At 39.4% G+C, this 14,263-nt stretch overlaps 1 protein-coding gene and 1 long non-coding RNA gene across 9 annotated transcripts in view; one reads left to right on the top strand and one right to left on the bottom strand.

The window, feature by feature from the left end:
- CHN2 (chimerin 2) overlaps window positions 1-14,263 on the top strand; it is a 218,505-nt gene that overhangs the window by 91,346 nt on the left and 112,896 nt on the right. For both annotated transcript variants that reach the window (XM_053262420.1, XM_053262419.1), the window contains exon 3: window positions 1,231-1,286. In XM_053262420.1, coding sequence (XP_053118395.1) covers window positions 1,231-1,286 — 56 coding nt within the window. The remainder of the gene's footprint in view (window positions 1-1,230; window positions 1,287-14,263) is intronic.
- Window positions 1-14,263, bottom strand: part of LOC128330107 (uncharacterized) — a 44,990-nt gene that overhangs the window by 25,888 nt on the left and 4,839 nt on the right. For 3 of the 7 annotated variants that reach the window (XR_008309955.1, XR_008309958.1, XR_008309960.1), the window contains 3 exons: window positions 5,035-5,097; window positions 3,944-4,069; window positions 1,927-2,024 (listed from right to left, as the gene is read on the bottom strand). This is a non-coding gene — a long non-coding RNA (uncharacterized LOC128330107). Of the gene's footprint in view, window positions 1-6; window positions 398-1,926; window positions 2,025-3,943; window positions 4,070-5,034; window positions 5,098-14,263 lie in introns of those variants that run through there. The other 4 variants (XR_008309957.1, XR_008309956.1, XR_008309961.1 and 1 more) reach the window with 2 other exon arrangements.

The following is a 14,263-nucleotide window of genomic DNA, read 5'->3' as shown; positions in this document are numbered from 1 at the left end:
TGAAGTCTGTGTCGACAAATCCCTACTCCCTCAAAAGAACTATTGCAATGAATGGTGCTAGTAACAATTACAAATCAAAACAGTACTTTTGAGAGAGAAAATCAATGTTAGGAGTTTACAATTCACTTACTATTTCCATATAGGTTGACTAATGTGCATTCCAAAGGTATGGGAAGATATGCATAGAAATATCTTCCAGGAACCACTCAACTCTGGAACTACTCGACTCTGGAAAGCTGACTTGCCATGTGGCCACACGTCTAATCGTCTTTTGATGATCAAGCTCAGGAGTACAAGAACTGATGCAGAAGGGGCTGTGCAGAGCATTGAATGGCTAGCTTGCCTGTGAAATCATGACACATGTTTCTCCCTTTTTTCCTTCGAGCAGTTTTTTCAGCTTAAAAACAGAGACATTTATAATTAAAAACGTCAGATCCTGCATGATTTTTAAAATATAAATGTGGTATAGATGGTGCTTAGCCACCTAATGATGCAGCAGGGAAATAATTTGCCTAGGGAGCAAGATGTTGCTGATTCGAATCCCTGTATGATTCCCAGACTGTCGAAAACACCTATATCAGGCAGCAGCGATATAGGAAGATGATGAAAGGCATCATCTCATACTGTGCAGGAGATGGCAGTGGTAACCCCCTTCTGTATTCTACCAAAGAAAACCACATGACTCTGTGGTTACCAGGAGTCAACACTGACTCGACAGCACGACTTTACTTTATAGATGGTGCTTAAACAGACAAAACAGCCAGAAGTATGCAAGAGGAGAAGGAGGCTCCAGTTGCAGGGGAGTAATGGCAGGAGAGAGGGCACACCCTCAACTCCTGTCTGTGGCTTCCAGTGGCATCTGGTGGGCCACTGTGCGAAACAGGATGCTGGACTAGATGGGCCTTGGGCCTGATCCAGCAGGGCTGTTCTTATGAGGCAACCTGATGAGGAAATCAGCATTCATAATGGAGGCAAGTGTGTATGTCATATGAAGATTGAACAGAGAAGGAAACTGAGCTTACCACAAGCACAAAGGAACTGACCCTTGTTTTTTGTACATCTATATGATTCCTAAATATGTCATCATATAGTCTCCACCTAGCCCTGGTTTCTGTTCATATGAAGGGAAACATATTTTCATTTTTTAAAAAACATCTGCCTTAATTCCATCTAAATAAATGCCTGTGTTTATTGCAGTCTCCTAACCCTGATTGTGTTTTTATTTGACAGTGTATCAGTTACAACAGGAAGCTCCTCGTCCCAAGAGAATAATTTGTCCTCGGGAGGTCAGTTGTACTTTCTCTACAGCTTGTTAAATGATTGAATTGTCAGCAGCATGTTGATACTGTTGGGCTTCGCATTTCTTGTGGGCTCAGTTCTATCCATGTCTCTTCCTACCCATAAAATATTCAAAAGTGCTGACTTTTCTTGAATTATAAGGTGAATCATTTAAAAATACAGTACCAGGAGTTATGTTTTATAAATTAGTATGGAATTATAAGTCTTTAATTGTTACTGTCATTAAGATACTGTTTTCAAAACTGTTGAAAGCATTTCTTTGTTTATTTTCAGTATGGTATTGCAGGGTTTTTTATTTATCTTTATCATAAATGAAATGGGATTTTTTCCTCAGCAAATTTCATGCTGTTTCTCTAGTTTTACAAACTACTACTACTACTACTACTACTAAGGATATTTATGTACTGCTTTTCAACCAAAGTTCTCAAAGTGTTTTTAATAGAAAAATAAATGATAGATTTCCCCACTAGTTAATATGCAAAGTAGTAATCAATTTAAGGCTCCATGTTCTTTAAAACTTAGAATTTATCCTTATACTGAGTCAAACCGTTGGTCTGTTTTGGTCAGTATGGTCTACACTGTAAGGAGCACTCTGGAGTTTCAGAAAAGGATATTTCTCAGCCTTACCTGGAGATGCCAAGAATTGGGAACTGAGACCTTCTGCATGCAAAGCATACTGTTTACCATGGCCCGCCCTTTAGGTTGTATGGGAAGCATCTCAGAAACTAGAAAAGAATGACATCACAAACTTAGATTCTATCATATCAAATGCTTTCCCACTAGAAAAAATGATTTAATTAAAGCATGCAGATTTAAGCACAGATGCAAGGGAAAGAAATGTGTGTGGTCTGGTCTGGTCTGCTCTTTAGGGATTGTTTGTATGCCTGGCAACAGAATAACTTTATCAAATAAAACAAAAGGAAGCTAATGCTAATTTTGTCCATTAGGAGTGGGGGCATTTACATTCATCCATATGCATTCTTGTATGGAGGGACTAAAGAAGAAGATAGCAGGTAGTAGGAAACCTGTTATATGACTGATACAAGCAAATATCTAGATATATGCTTTATCAGCCTTATTTCATAAAACAGCTGCACATGTAATGGAGGCAAATAAGTATGGGAGAACTGCCAATTCCTGGATTGGGCCGTAGCTCAGTGGTGGAGCATCTGCTTTGCATGGAGAATGTCACAAGTTCAGTCCCTGTCATCTCCAGGTAGGGCTGGGAATGACTCCTGCCCGAAACCTTAGAGAGGTACTGCCAGTCAGTGTAGACATTATAGAGTTAGATGGACCACTGGTCTGACCTAGTATAAGGCAACTTGCTATGTTCCCACTACTGTTGCCTCTTCTGTCACGTCTGAACCAGCCTATGTCAGGTAAAGGATTTCAGTAACCCACCTCAGACTGACATTTGGAAGCAGACATTTATTTATTTATTTGTTGGTTTGTTTAATCAGATTTGTACAGCACCCCAAATTTTCATCTCTGGGCAGTTAACACTAACATAAAAACAAGTTAAAAACATACACAAAAACTTAAAACAATTTAGATAATTTAAAATCAAATACAGATTAAAACCTAAAAATTTAGAAAGCTGAAAAAGCTTGAGTGAAGTGCTGGGTTTTCAAATGCTTTTTAAAAATTGTCAGAGATGGGGAGGATTGTATTTCAGTAGGGAGTGCATTCCAAAATCTCAGGGCAGCAGCCGAGAAGGCCCACCCCCATGTGGCCACCAGCCAAGCTGGTTTGAAGTCAGCTTGACAGTCAGCCTGAGGTGAGTTATTGCCATCTTCCGCCCAACATGGGTGGATTCAGACATAATGGAAGCAGCAGCAGTGGTAGTAGTACGCTTGGCAGAAATTGGTGCTTCTCCATACTTACTTGCTACTGTTATGTGTGAAGCCACCCATAGATTCAGAATGACTTGCATTCAAATAGCTCCCATTACTTTTCCTCATTGATCTACCCAAGTACCCATATATCTCTAAAAACAATAATTTGAAGAGGGGATGTTCACTGAAGGCCATATTTGTAAAGAAATATCTAGACAGTTCCCATATGCATCTCTGAGTAATTTGAAGTCAAATGTGTGTTTTACCGCACAAACTCAGTGAGCTTCCTGGAAACTGATTACCCAAACAGACTTGTGAATCACATGCCTGACTGAAAATAAGAAAGACACACGTCTGAGTATTCTCCTATCACTTCCCTTAGTGAAAAGTTATTGATCTCATAAGAAATGATCACAAATTACTATTTTATAAATATTTCTGAGCTGGCAATCAGATCAACCAGTCATTTATGAAGAACAATTTTTTTAAAAAATAGCTCTGAAATATATTAATTTAACAACCTTATGCAGTAATCCTATACTCAGTGAAATAAAAAGGATTTAAGTGCACGTAACTTTGCATAGGTTTTCAGCTAAAATGTACTAATTCCCTGGAAAATGTGCTTTTTCTGTATGCAAAATAAAAATATGGTAGGGCATAGCATAAGTAATACCCCATGTTGCCAATTTATCTGTCAAATAATATATAAAAATGTTTATAGTTCAAGGTTTATTACAGTCTATGACCAGCACAACAATGTTTATAAGAGAAGGAATGAGGATCTAATACAATGTAAATATGATACTCACCTGTTAAAAGGGGCTGACACCAAAGAGAAATGAAAGTAAGGAGACAATAATAGTTAGTCAAAAGGTCACACTGTAGGATGCTGTAATCAATTTCTCTTGTTTGTACCATCATCATAGATCACTTTTCTTATCAGAAAATGCAGATGATATAGGAAGAAAGGAGGAAAAAGTGTGACTGGCTGGCAGAAATAAGAATATATTAATCATGTCAAAAACATGTTTGAAATCTTGCCTTTTGTTTTCAACTGTGGTTCTGCGATAGAGGAAAAGGGCTACTTTTCCTTCTTATGTCCGGTATCAACTTTAGATTTCGGACTGCTTTGAGCTATTGCTTTCAGTTATGTAAAGCTGTTGCACGTAAGTGTGCACTTGGTGTTCTAGAACAACACTTGTCTGAATGTCAGTTCCTGTTCCATTATCTTTTTTGCACAAGGGCAATGCTTGTGCAAGTGGATTGAGAGGGCAAGGGATTACACATCATTGAGCATCCGGAGAGCTGTGTGACCTTCCTGAGAGCATGCACCTTTGTTCATTGCACTAGCGCAGCATTAATCTGAATGTCAACCAGCATGGCTGAATCTTCTAGATATGAAGACTCATTAGTTTTTTAGATCATAGGCCTATAAACAGCAAAGATGGGCAAAATACTTCTAAAAAATATTTTATATACAAGATACCTGAGCAAATGTATTTTAGATACAAAATACTTGGTAAACAACCAATAAAAATACAAAATAATATTTTAAAATATGTCTTAAAATACAAATACAATGCCTGAAAAAAGGAAACAATTTTGAGATGTTGGTTACTTATATGAATTTGTTTCCATTATCTTTAAGCGATACAAGTTTTTCAAATATTAAATCACTAAAGTTGTGCTTTCTGGCACAGTGAATCATCCCAGCAAAGGAAAATAACTGTTCTACAGGACCACTTGATGTTAGACTTGTATTATGTCTAAAAAATTAGCCATTGGACAATGGGATACCCATCCAACATACTTGTGTGCTTGGATTTGGCCTGCAAAATCTGGAGTATTTCCAGCTTTTAAAACACTTAATCAGATCAATAACTCCAAAACACCGTAATACCTTGTTTCTTTTGCTATGTTTCTCCATTCTCACCACCTTCCATGGGCATCTGCAGGCTTTTTTCTGGGGGTGGGAGCAAAATATACACAAACTATGTTAATAGAAATCAAAACACAACAGGATGTATCCAATATTAATCTTGCTTAGAGTAGACCCAGTGAAATAATTGAAAGTTAGTCACGACAAAGGCTACATTCCTATAGCTGTGGCATAATCAAAATGAGCAGCAAGTTGAATTTACGGTGAAGCAATCATATGGTCAAATCATATGAGGAGGAGAACAATTCCTTTTACCTAATTAATCCACTCCCCCCGTTTCCTCTCTCTCTCTCTGCTATTCTTGAAGTACTGAGAGGAATTGGGTGGGGCTTGGGGTGCTTTACAGGAGTGACTCAGAAGGATTCCTCTAAATAGTAAGAAAGCTAAAGAAAGCTTCTAGGTTATATACAAATCATATACAATGTACAAATCATATACAAATCAAAAAGATGTATTTTTATATCCTCCTACAAATCAGAAAATAAAGAAGATTCTTACTGCCCCATAAGCCAATGTGGGTAGTGATTGGGTTGCAGGATGAGGATGGAGACCCAGGTTGAAGCAGAGATGAGGTTGCTGGGTGAATACGTGGAGGCCGGAACAATGAGTTCCGGCAGCATATCACTCCACGCTCCCCCATAGAGTGCTGCTCATCTGGGCGCATGGGAGGCATGCCAAAGACCTGGTGCTTGGTCATCTGGGGGGAAGTTGAGTTAAAAGCAGCCTCCCCTGCCCCACACCCTCCATGCCTGTTCTTGGCGATTGTGATAATTGCCTCAGTATGTCCCACCCCACCACTCTGCATGCCCTCCAGCAATCTGAACACAAAGCTCTCTAAAGGTAAACTTTAGACAGAGCATATGCTGATGCTTGGTTTCACATAGAGGAAAGAAATGGAAGCATGCCACCATTAGTCACAGTAAATAATAGGAGACACAGACAGGGAGATATTTTTAAACTACCCTGCAAAACAACATACCTAAACCTTAGACAAGTTGCAAATTTACAGATACTAGGCCAGAAGATCTCCAGCTTCTTAAGGTCAGGTTTCTAGTTGCAGTCTTGCAGCTAGAGGGACAGAGAAACTTTAAAGCAAGCAAGCTGTGAGGTAGGGAGTTCTCCTGCATTCAAAATGGGGGAGGGCTAGTCGCTCCCCCCCTCCCATGGACTCCTATGCCACCCTCACCCGTCATTTCCCATTTTACTCACAGGGACAGTCTCTCTCTCTCTCTCTCTTTCTTCCCTTTGATTTCCCTTTGACTTTTAAACTGGGTTGGCTGACCAGTCTGCAGCAGAGTAAAACTATTCAAACTTCAGGGGGCAGAGAGGGAGGAACAGAGCACACACACAAGGATGCTTGGAAGCCAGTGGGCTACCTGCTTGCAATAAAAAGGCAGAATGCCACCCTCACCCGTCATTTCCCATTTTACTCACAGGGACAGTCTCTCTCTCTCTCTCTTTCTTCCCTTTGATTTCCCTTTGACTTTTAAACTGGGTTGGCTGACCAGTCTGCAGCAGAGTAAAACTATTCAAACTTCAGGGGGCAGAGAGGGAGGAACAGAGCACACACACAAGGATGCTTGGAAGCTAGTGGGCTACCTGCTTGCAATAAAAAGGCAGATCTTGAAATAAAAAAGCAAAGCAGTGATTGGCTGAGATGTATTTTGGTTTTGGCAATGTATTTTTAAAATACAGAATACCTGAGCAAATGTATTTTAGATACATAATACAAAATACTTGTCTGGAAAGTATTTTAGATACAAAATACAAAAGTATTTAAAATACATATTTTAAATAGAGATATGCACAAATCGACTTTTTTGATTCAATTTGTGCCTGAATCGAATCATCCCTGATCTGCCCCCAAATCACCCCAGATTCTATTTGGATACAAATCAATCCAAATCCAAATCTGAAATGATTCAGGGCAAAAAAGGGGTTCTGGGGGGGAAAGTGTGGGGTGGGTGGTAGGGAATAATGGGGGTTTCAGCAGCCCCATAACTCCATGTGGGGGACACCAGGGTGGCCCAGAACGGGTTGTGGTGTAGTGCACATAGGGTGCCAACCACCCCCAAAACCACAAGCCCATGAGGTACTGATTTTTGTTGTTAAAAATCAACTATTTTGTTGATAGTGGATTGGATTTTCTTGTCATTCATCATTTTGCACCAAAGATGATGAATGTACATCTTTGTTTATCTTTGTTCTACCCAGAGCAGGTTGTGGCACTACATCACAACCCACTCTGGGCCACCCTGACTCCACATGGAGTTATAGGGCTGCTGAAATCCCGATTATTCCCTATGGGGAAAAGCTTAAAGATGCGCAAATTTCAATTTTTTAAAAAAATCATCCCTATGCCCAATTTCTCTGAAATTTGGGTGGCAGCTTCCTTCCATCTATTGAGAACTACCACCCACCACAACCCAATCTGGATCACCCTGGTCCTCCCCACACTGAGTTATGGGGCTGCTGAAATCCCCAATACTCCCTATGGGAAAAAGCTTAAAGACACACAAACCTAAAAAAAAAAAAAATTAAAAATCATCCCTTTGCCCAATTTCTTTGAAATTTGGGTGGTAGCTTCCACCCATTGGGCAATACCACCCAACCCACTTTGGCCACAAAATGGAGGTCTAAATTTCCAAATATTTTCAGTGATTTGTTTTGTACCTGACCCTGGGCAATTGAGCACAGGGGCGATTTGTTCTGTCTACAAATTGCCTGAATCAGCTAGATTTAATTACAAATCATTTTGCACTCGAATTGATTCACACATCCCCAATTTTAAATGCTTGTATTTTAGTTACCACCTATCTATGATAAACAGATAATTTCCCCAGGTACTCACTGCCAGTTTTTCCTATCTACATTTTTCCTACATTGTCTTTATTTAATTATCTTATGTTTTGTACAAACTGTGCCACATTCTTTTGAAATTCCCTCCATCTGAATTGCTTTAGAGTTTGGGTCGTGGAACAGTACATTTATTTTCTATGTTTTTTATCCATCATTTTCTCAAGAGAACCTTGATTTCTGCAGACTCCACATCCACGGATTTGTGCATGGTCGGATAATTTACACTCTGCCTTGGGTATATGTGGCATGTGGTGGGGTGGATTGGCAAATAAGTGGCTAATTTCGCATATCCGTGGGTCAGAGATGGCCAGAAATGACCTCGGAGGTCATTTCCAGCTGCCATTTTGTGTTCGGGAGCCTCAAAATGGTTCTGTTTTTTTAAATTAAAACTCATGATTTGGGGGCAATTTTCTGCCATTTGGGTGCAGAGCTCAACTAGACGAGCGAAGCACAGTAGGCAATTTCCCCCTGCATTCCTCCCACCCCAAAATTTGACCAATATTCAATAATTTCCTTGACCTCCAGGAACCTAACCCCCGTGATCCCATAGCCCCAATGATTTCGTATTTGCAGTTTCCATACCCATGGTTGCAGTGGAGAATGGAACCCCTGCAAATATTGAGGTTCTCCTGTATTTCCTGCACATGCAGAGTTTTCTGTTGCTGCAACTTACTTCTTTAATTTCTAAGGTTTGTTTTTTTGGTTCAGTTTATGATTGTTTGAGCACGCAGTCATGCTAATGAGCAATGGAGAATCACTGAGTAATTTGCGTTAAAACCAAAGTTTAATTAATGGAATAATGTGCATGAGCACCAACTTCTTCACCATCCTTGAAATGTTGTGCACAGGCTCTCATGGAAATGATAACCTGTGCATGAAAATGTCAAAGGATAGAGGGCAGAAGATTATCATGACTGCTAGTCATTGGTTTTAAAAGTGTTTGGCAGGCTTCTTTTGAATAAACATAGAGAGCTAACAAAGGAAGAGGCTAAGGTACAAGTTCCTTTTTGTGTGACCATTTCTGAAGTCCTCCTCATTTTATTTTCTAACAAGTTTATAATCCGTTTCTAATATATCTAGGTTTAGAAACAGTCTGTGTATTGCAGTAATGTTAGCAACAATTCCAAAGTTTGTGGCTCCTGAAGACAACTGTGTTCTCACCACAAGATTATTTTATTCTTTTTAGCAATATGATCATGGATCATATTTGTAAAACTGGCACTCTTTCCACTTTCTCTCCCTGCTCTGTCCATAAGCCTGTGCATATAAATGTTTGTATTCAGGATTTGCATATTTTGCTAATCGACTGCCCAGATTATCCTGTCATTAACAAATATAACAGTGAAACTACATGCCTAGATGTCAATGCACAAAGTTAATTGTGGAGGCAGAAAAAAGACTTTAATGTGGTTGTAGATTGATTTTCAGGTTACAGTTGATAAAAGTGACTGCCTCTTCCTAGCTGCAAAATCCTATATAAAATATTTAGTGTAATCTGCTGCCTGTGACTTCCATCTTTAATGCAACAATCCTGGAAAATAATACATGGTTTAAAATCCCATATTACCTTTTCAACACGTACTCAAAATCTTTTCTATTTCTTTGTTTCCTTGAGGAAAACTTTATATTTGTGTTGGGGGTTGATGTAAGGTGTATGTGTTTTCTTTTAATGCTTTTGTCATGGTTTCCCTCTTCAAATGAAGAAGTGGCAGCAATAATCCGACAACATTTCTAGGCTGAAATGCATTTCATGTCATACTTCAAATTGCTTCTTTACATCAAGGTTTCCATTTGGGACTGATGCAACAGAAATTGCATGTTTATTCTTGTTCATCATTTCCCTTTTGTATTTTCCTTTTGATAGTTAACTACAAATACTCTTTATATTTTTAAAACTAACCATTCTCATCAAAGCAGTGTGGCATCTGCTGGATATAAAGCATGCAATGACTGTGGCAAATAGGGATGATGGATATTTTGTGGCAACAAAAAGTCATCACTAAAACAAACTAACTAGTAGTCTGTCAGAGGTGAATATGTTTGGCTTGGCCAAACAGGTCAATGATCAGGAAAGGAGTTGCCCTCAAAGGATGGGGTAAGGAGTGGATGGAGAGACAGGTGAATCGCTGAAGCCTAACCAGACCTTGACTGCTTCTGAGTAGTTGAAGCAGGCAAATCAGTACTTGGGTCTTGTGGAAAAAAGCAGGAGTGGCCTTAATTTCAGTAAGGCCCTGCTCCTAATTTAAATTAATCCATGGCTCCCTATAGCCTGCCAGAAATGGTAGCTGAGGTGGTTGTGCCTCCCTGTAATTAATCTGAGCACTGATTAGCAAACCTTGTTCCTGGGTTCAGGACTAGGATCCTTCCTTCAGCAGTATCCTTCACAGACATCTCTCAACACTTCTCCCCTTGATGTGGATCTAGGTCCAGCTTCATTCCCTTAAGCCCTGTCCTTTTAGGCCTTACCCAAAGTTTCTCCCCATGACCAGAATTCAGCCTCTCTTTGCTTCAGGGCAGATAAGTGCTGAGGCTAATTAAAAAAAAAAAAGTCTAGTATTTGAAGTATCAAAGAAATACTAAGCAGAGAACCATTGAGAAATTTCTTCTAAATGTTTAGAAACAAAAATGAAATTGGCATAGCTATCAGTAGCTAGGAACAAAGGAGACGCTTCAATGCCTTCCATACCTTATGAGTCATGGGTGTTAGAATACATTTTTATTAGAGTTTGACCATACATTAGGTGACTATTAAGATATTATGAGATACTTTGTTCTTTGAAAATAGCATTTTCACCTTTTATAAAGCTTTGGTTGACTTTGAGATGTGCTTGGGTGTTTGCTTACATTTACAATTTTCCTGTTGTGTCAGTTAGCACTAAAAATAAATGCCTGTTTTCTACAACTTGAATTCCTGTGAGGTTTTACATTTTAGTAGGCTTGGTTTTCACAACTTCAAAAGGAAAACAGTTGCTTATTTTTCAGTTGCTTATCTTATGAGATAAGATGTATTTATGGGTAACAATCAGGAAAAAAGTACAAATAATTGCATGTAGTTGTTTAAATGCTGTTGCTTGAACATGGTGTCAACAGCTGTATGCAGAAAACTGGATTCAGCAGTACTGGAGACATCATCTTTGTTATCAACTGCCTGTCTTCCAGTCACAGAGCGATTGCCATAACAGCAGCCTATTTAAACAATAGTCACCTTAAGTGGCACAGCGGGGAAATGCTTGACTAACAAGCAGAAGGTTGCCAGTTCGAATCCCTGCTGGTACTATATCAGGCAGCAGTGATATAGGAAGATGCTGAAAGGCATCATCTCACACTGCACGGGAGGAGGCAATGGTAAACCCCTCCTCTATTCTACCAAAGAACACCACAGGGCTCTGTGGGCACCAGGAGTTGAAATCGACTTGACAGCACACTCTACCTTTACCTTTATTTAAACAATAAATAGCCAAGACAGTACATAGTTGGGGAAATAAAGAAAAAAGTAATATCAGAACCTTAAGGATTACACAGAACCCTTTATTGAGTTGCAACATACAGCAACTACCTGTTGACTGGAAAACTGACAAACATCATGGGGAAAGGCCTGAATGAGGCACATGAAAAGACAGTGGCAAAATATGATGGCATTTCATATTTTATTATAGAAATGTAATAAATAAATAAAAATTTCAGTGAGCCTTTGTATGTGAAAAGGGATATGTGTGCAGGTTTAAAGGGATAGCTTGTTTCATAAACTAAATGTTACGATTTATGAGAGTTGGTCTTGAGGTAGCAAGCATGATGTCCCCTTAGCTAAGCAGGGTCTGCCATGGTTGCATATGAATGGGAGACTTGATCTGTAAGCACTGTAAGATATTCCCCTTAGGGGATGGAGCCTCTCTGGGAAGAGCAGAAGGTTCCAAGTTCCATTTAGGTTTCCAAGTTCCCTCTCCAAGATAGGGCTGAGAGAGAAGCCACTGCCAGTCTGTGTAGACAATATTGAGCTAGATGGACCTATGGTCTAATTCAGTATATGGCAGCTTCCAATGTTCCTATGAAAATTCATAAAAATTTTCATAAATGTTAGATGGTAAATTGACAGGTTGCAATAGATACATTTTCCTAGATTTGGCTAACAGGTGAAAGTCCCATAACAACCTCTTGATAACTCCCTCAGAATTCCTGATCTTAATGGTTTCAAATTTTGAAAGCAAGCAGAGTTCAGCTGCTGGTGGTATAGTACTCTGTAATCCTTTACTCCAAACAAACCACTAATGTTAAATTGGGAAGGACAAGTTGTCTCATAAGTATAGTAAACGTTGGCCCACAATTGATTCAGAAATAATTTTTACCTTGCTCCATTTTAGAAAACTGTCAGGTTTGGGGTGTCTAAATTAATATTTTATACATCAATTTGTGAAGCAGCATTACTTTTATGAAACAAAGATGAGTTTAGCTTGAAAATACAAGGAAGTCCTTTGGCTGATTTCTCATATAAGTTTGGTGTGACTGATTTCTCATATCAGTTTGGATCCAGATCATTTGCTTGTGACAGGAAATTATGTCTTTAGGACGTGTTTTCCTCTTATGTTCATCAGTTGCAACAGATTTCTGGGAATGTCTATGATACAGTGGCAAAATATGTTGCCATAGACCAGCACCCAGAGTGGCTCTCTCACTGTTGCAAAAGCCTCCCCCACTCCAATCTTCTTATCACCGCAGTCCCCAGAGTTGCTGAAAATAATTCCGGAGGCTCAAGGTCACTTAAAGCTTAAATCTAGTCCAGATTATCAAAGCATGGCTGCTATGGAAGAAGTGCTGATGGTGCTTTGGAAGAGTTCAGCTAACTTATTTCCACTAGCCATCGGGGGAGGGGAAAATTTCAATAACTTCCTCTTTCTATAGAAGCGCTCTGTGCCAAAAATATGTTCATAAGGGTTATGCAGCCCTCAGGGACATATTTTTGGGTAGAACAGAATGCTTCCAAGGGAAGAGGAGGTCACTGAAATCCCTACCGGCACAAGCACTGGTGTAGCATTAGTCTGGAACTCTTCAGAAGCTATACCAGTGCTTCTCTCACAATACCAGTATTTCATTAGTCTGGATATCAGCCAGTGTATGTGATGACTCAGCAAGAGCTCATAACCTGATCCTAAATGTGTTTATTTGCAATCAAGCACTATTAGTTTCAGTAGAAGAGTCTTCTGTTTCTTAAGTTGTAGCCTCAGGACACAATCAAATGAATCTCTAATACATTTATTACAGGATGTGTATGCCCACCATATTTTATAACAAAAAAATTACTCAGCAGTTCCTCCTGTCCTGCAAATTAATTCTCCCATAGTTTGTTACTGAGAATGTATTTGCTTGAAGTAAAAAAATGCAAATGTTCTAAAAATTCATATTAACATGTACCACAAGATGTGGTCTTTCTCTAATATAAGCTGTGTCCAGTAACTGTCACATCTATATGAACCATAATCTTGAAGTCAGAGAGCTAGGCCATGCCAGAAACAACAACATTTTTGAGACAGGCATTTTCATGAAGCTGTTTTGACATTTTACTCTTGGGTTAGAGTTATGCTCAAATGTTGCTCTGAGCTCCATGGAGGAATGGTGAAAAACAAATAGAGAAAATAGACATTCAAATCACCAGTCAGTGTAAAAGAATCCCACTGTTGTTGATTTATGGTTGCAGATAGCTCTCCTAAAACACACATGCACACACACCTGAGGCTATGTGAGCCTCATTGAAAGATTATTAGGGGGCCCTTGGGCCCTAAAAGATTTGTTCTTGGCAGCTGCTGCCAACCAGCTTACAGGGTTTCCACTGAAGCTTTGAACTAACTTGCAACCTTTAAGCTTGTCCACATGACAAGTTTAGCACAAAAAATGCTGAGTTGACTTGAAGTCGACATGTCTGCTAGTGCAGTGGTTCCCGCCGAAACACTTCATGCACATCCCTGCCTGTTTTCACTTGGGCATGCTACTGAAGATATTGCACAGCCAATTGGTTCATGTTTTCCTTTGGCACTCTCATTTTATGGCCCAAATCACCATGGCCAAGGTTGCAGACAGAAGAAAAGCTTGAGGAGCAACTATTCACTTAAATTCTTTGAAGAGCGGAGAGAGAAAATACACTTGAAGGGGAGGAAAATGTGTTTTTTGGGAGGAAATCAATAAAGTGGTGGGGCAATTCCTCAGATGCTGGGAGTTGTGTGGATCCTAGACCCCTGCCATGGGAAAAAAATAAAGATAGCCCATATCTAACTGAAAACCAAGCCACAGAAGAGCTCTCTCTGCATCTGTGTGCAGAGTGTGAAAGCAGCATTGCAAATAA

Source organism: Hemicordylus capensis, chromosome 6 (assembly GCF_027244095.1).
Source record: "Hemicordylus capensis ecotype Gifberg chromosome 6, rHemCap1.1.pri, whole genome shotgun sequence".
Lineage (NCBI taxonomy): Eukaryota > Metazoa > Chordata > Lepidosauria > Squamata > Cordylidae > Hemicordylus > Hemicordylus capensis.
This window is presented reverse-complemented; position numbering and strand designations above follow the sequence as displayed.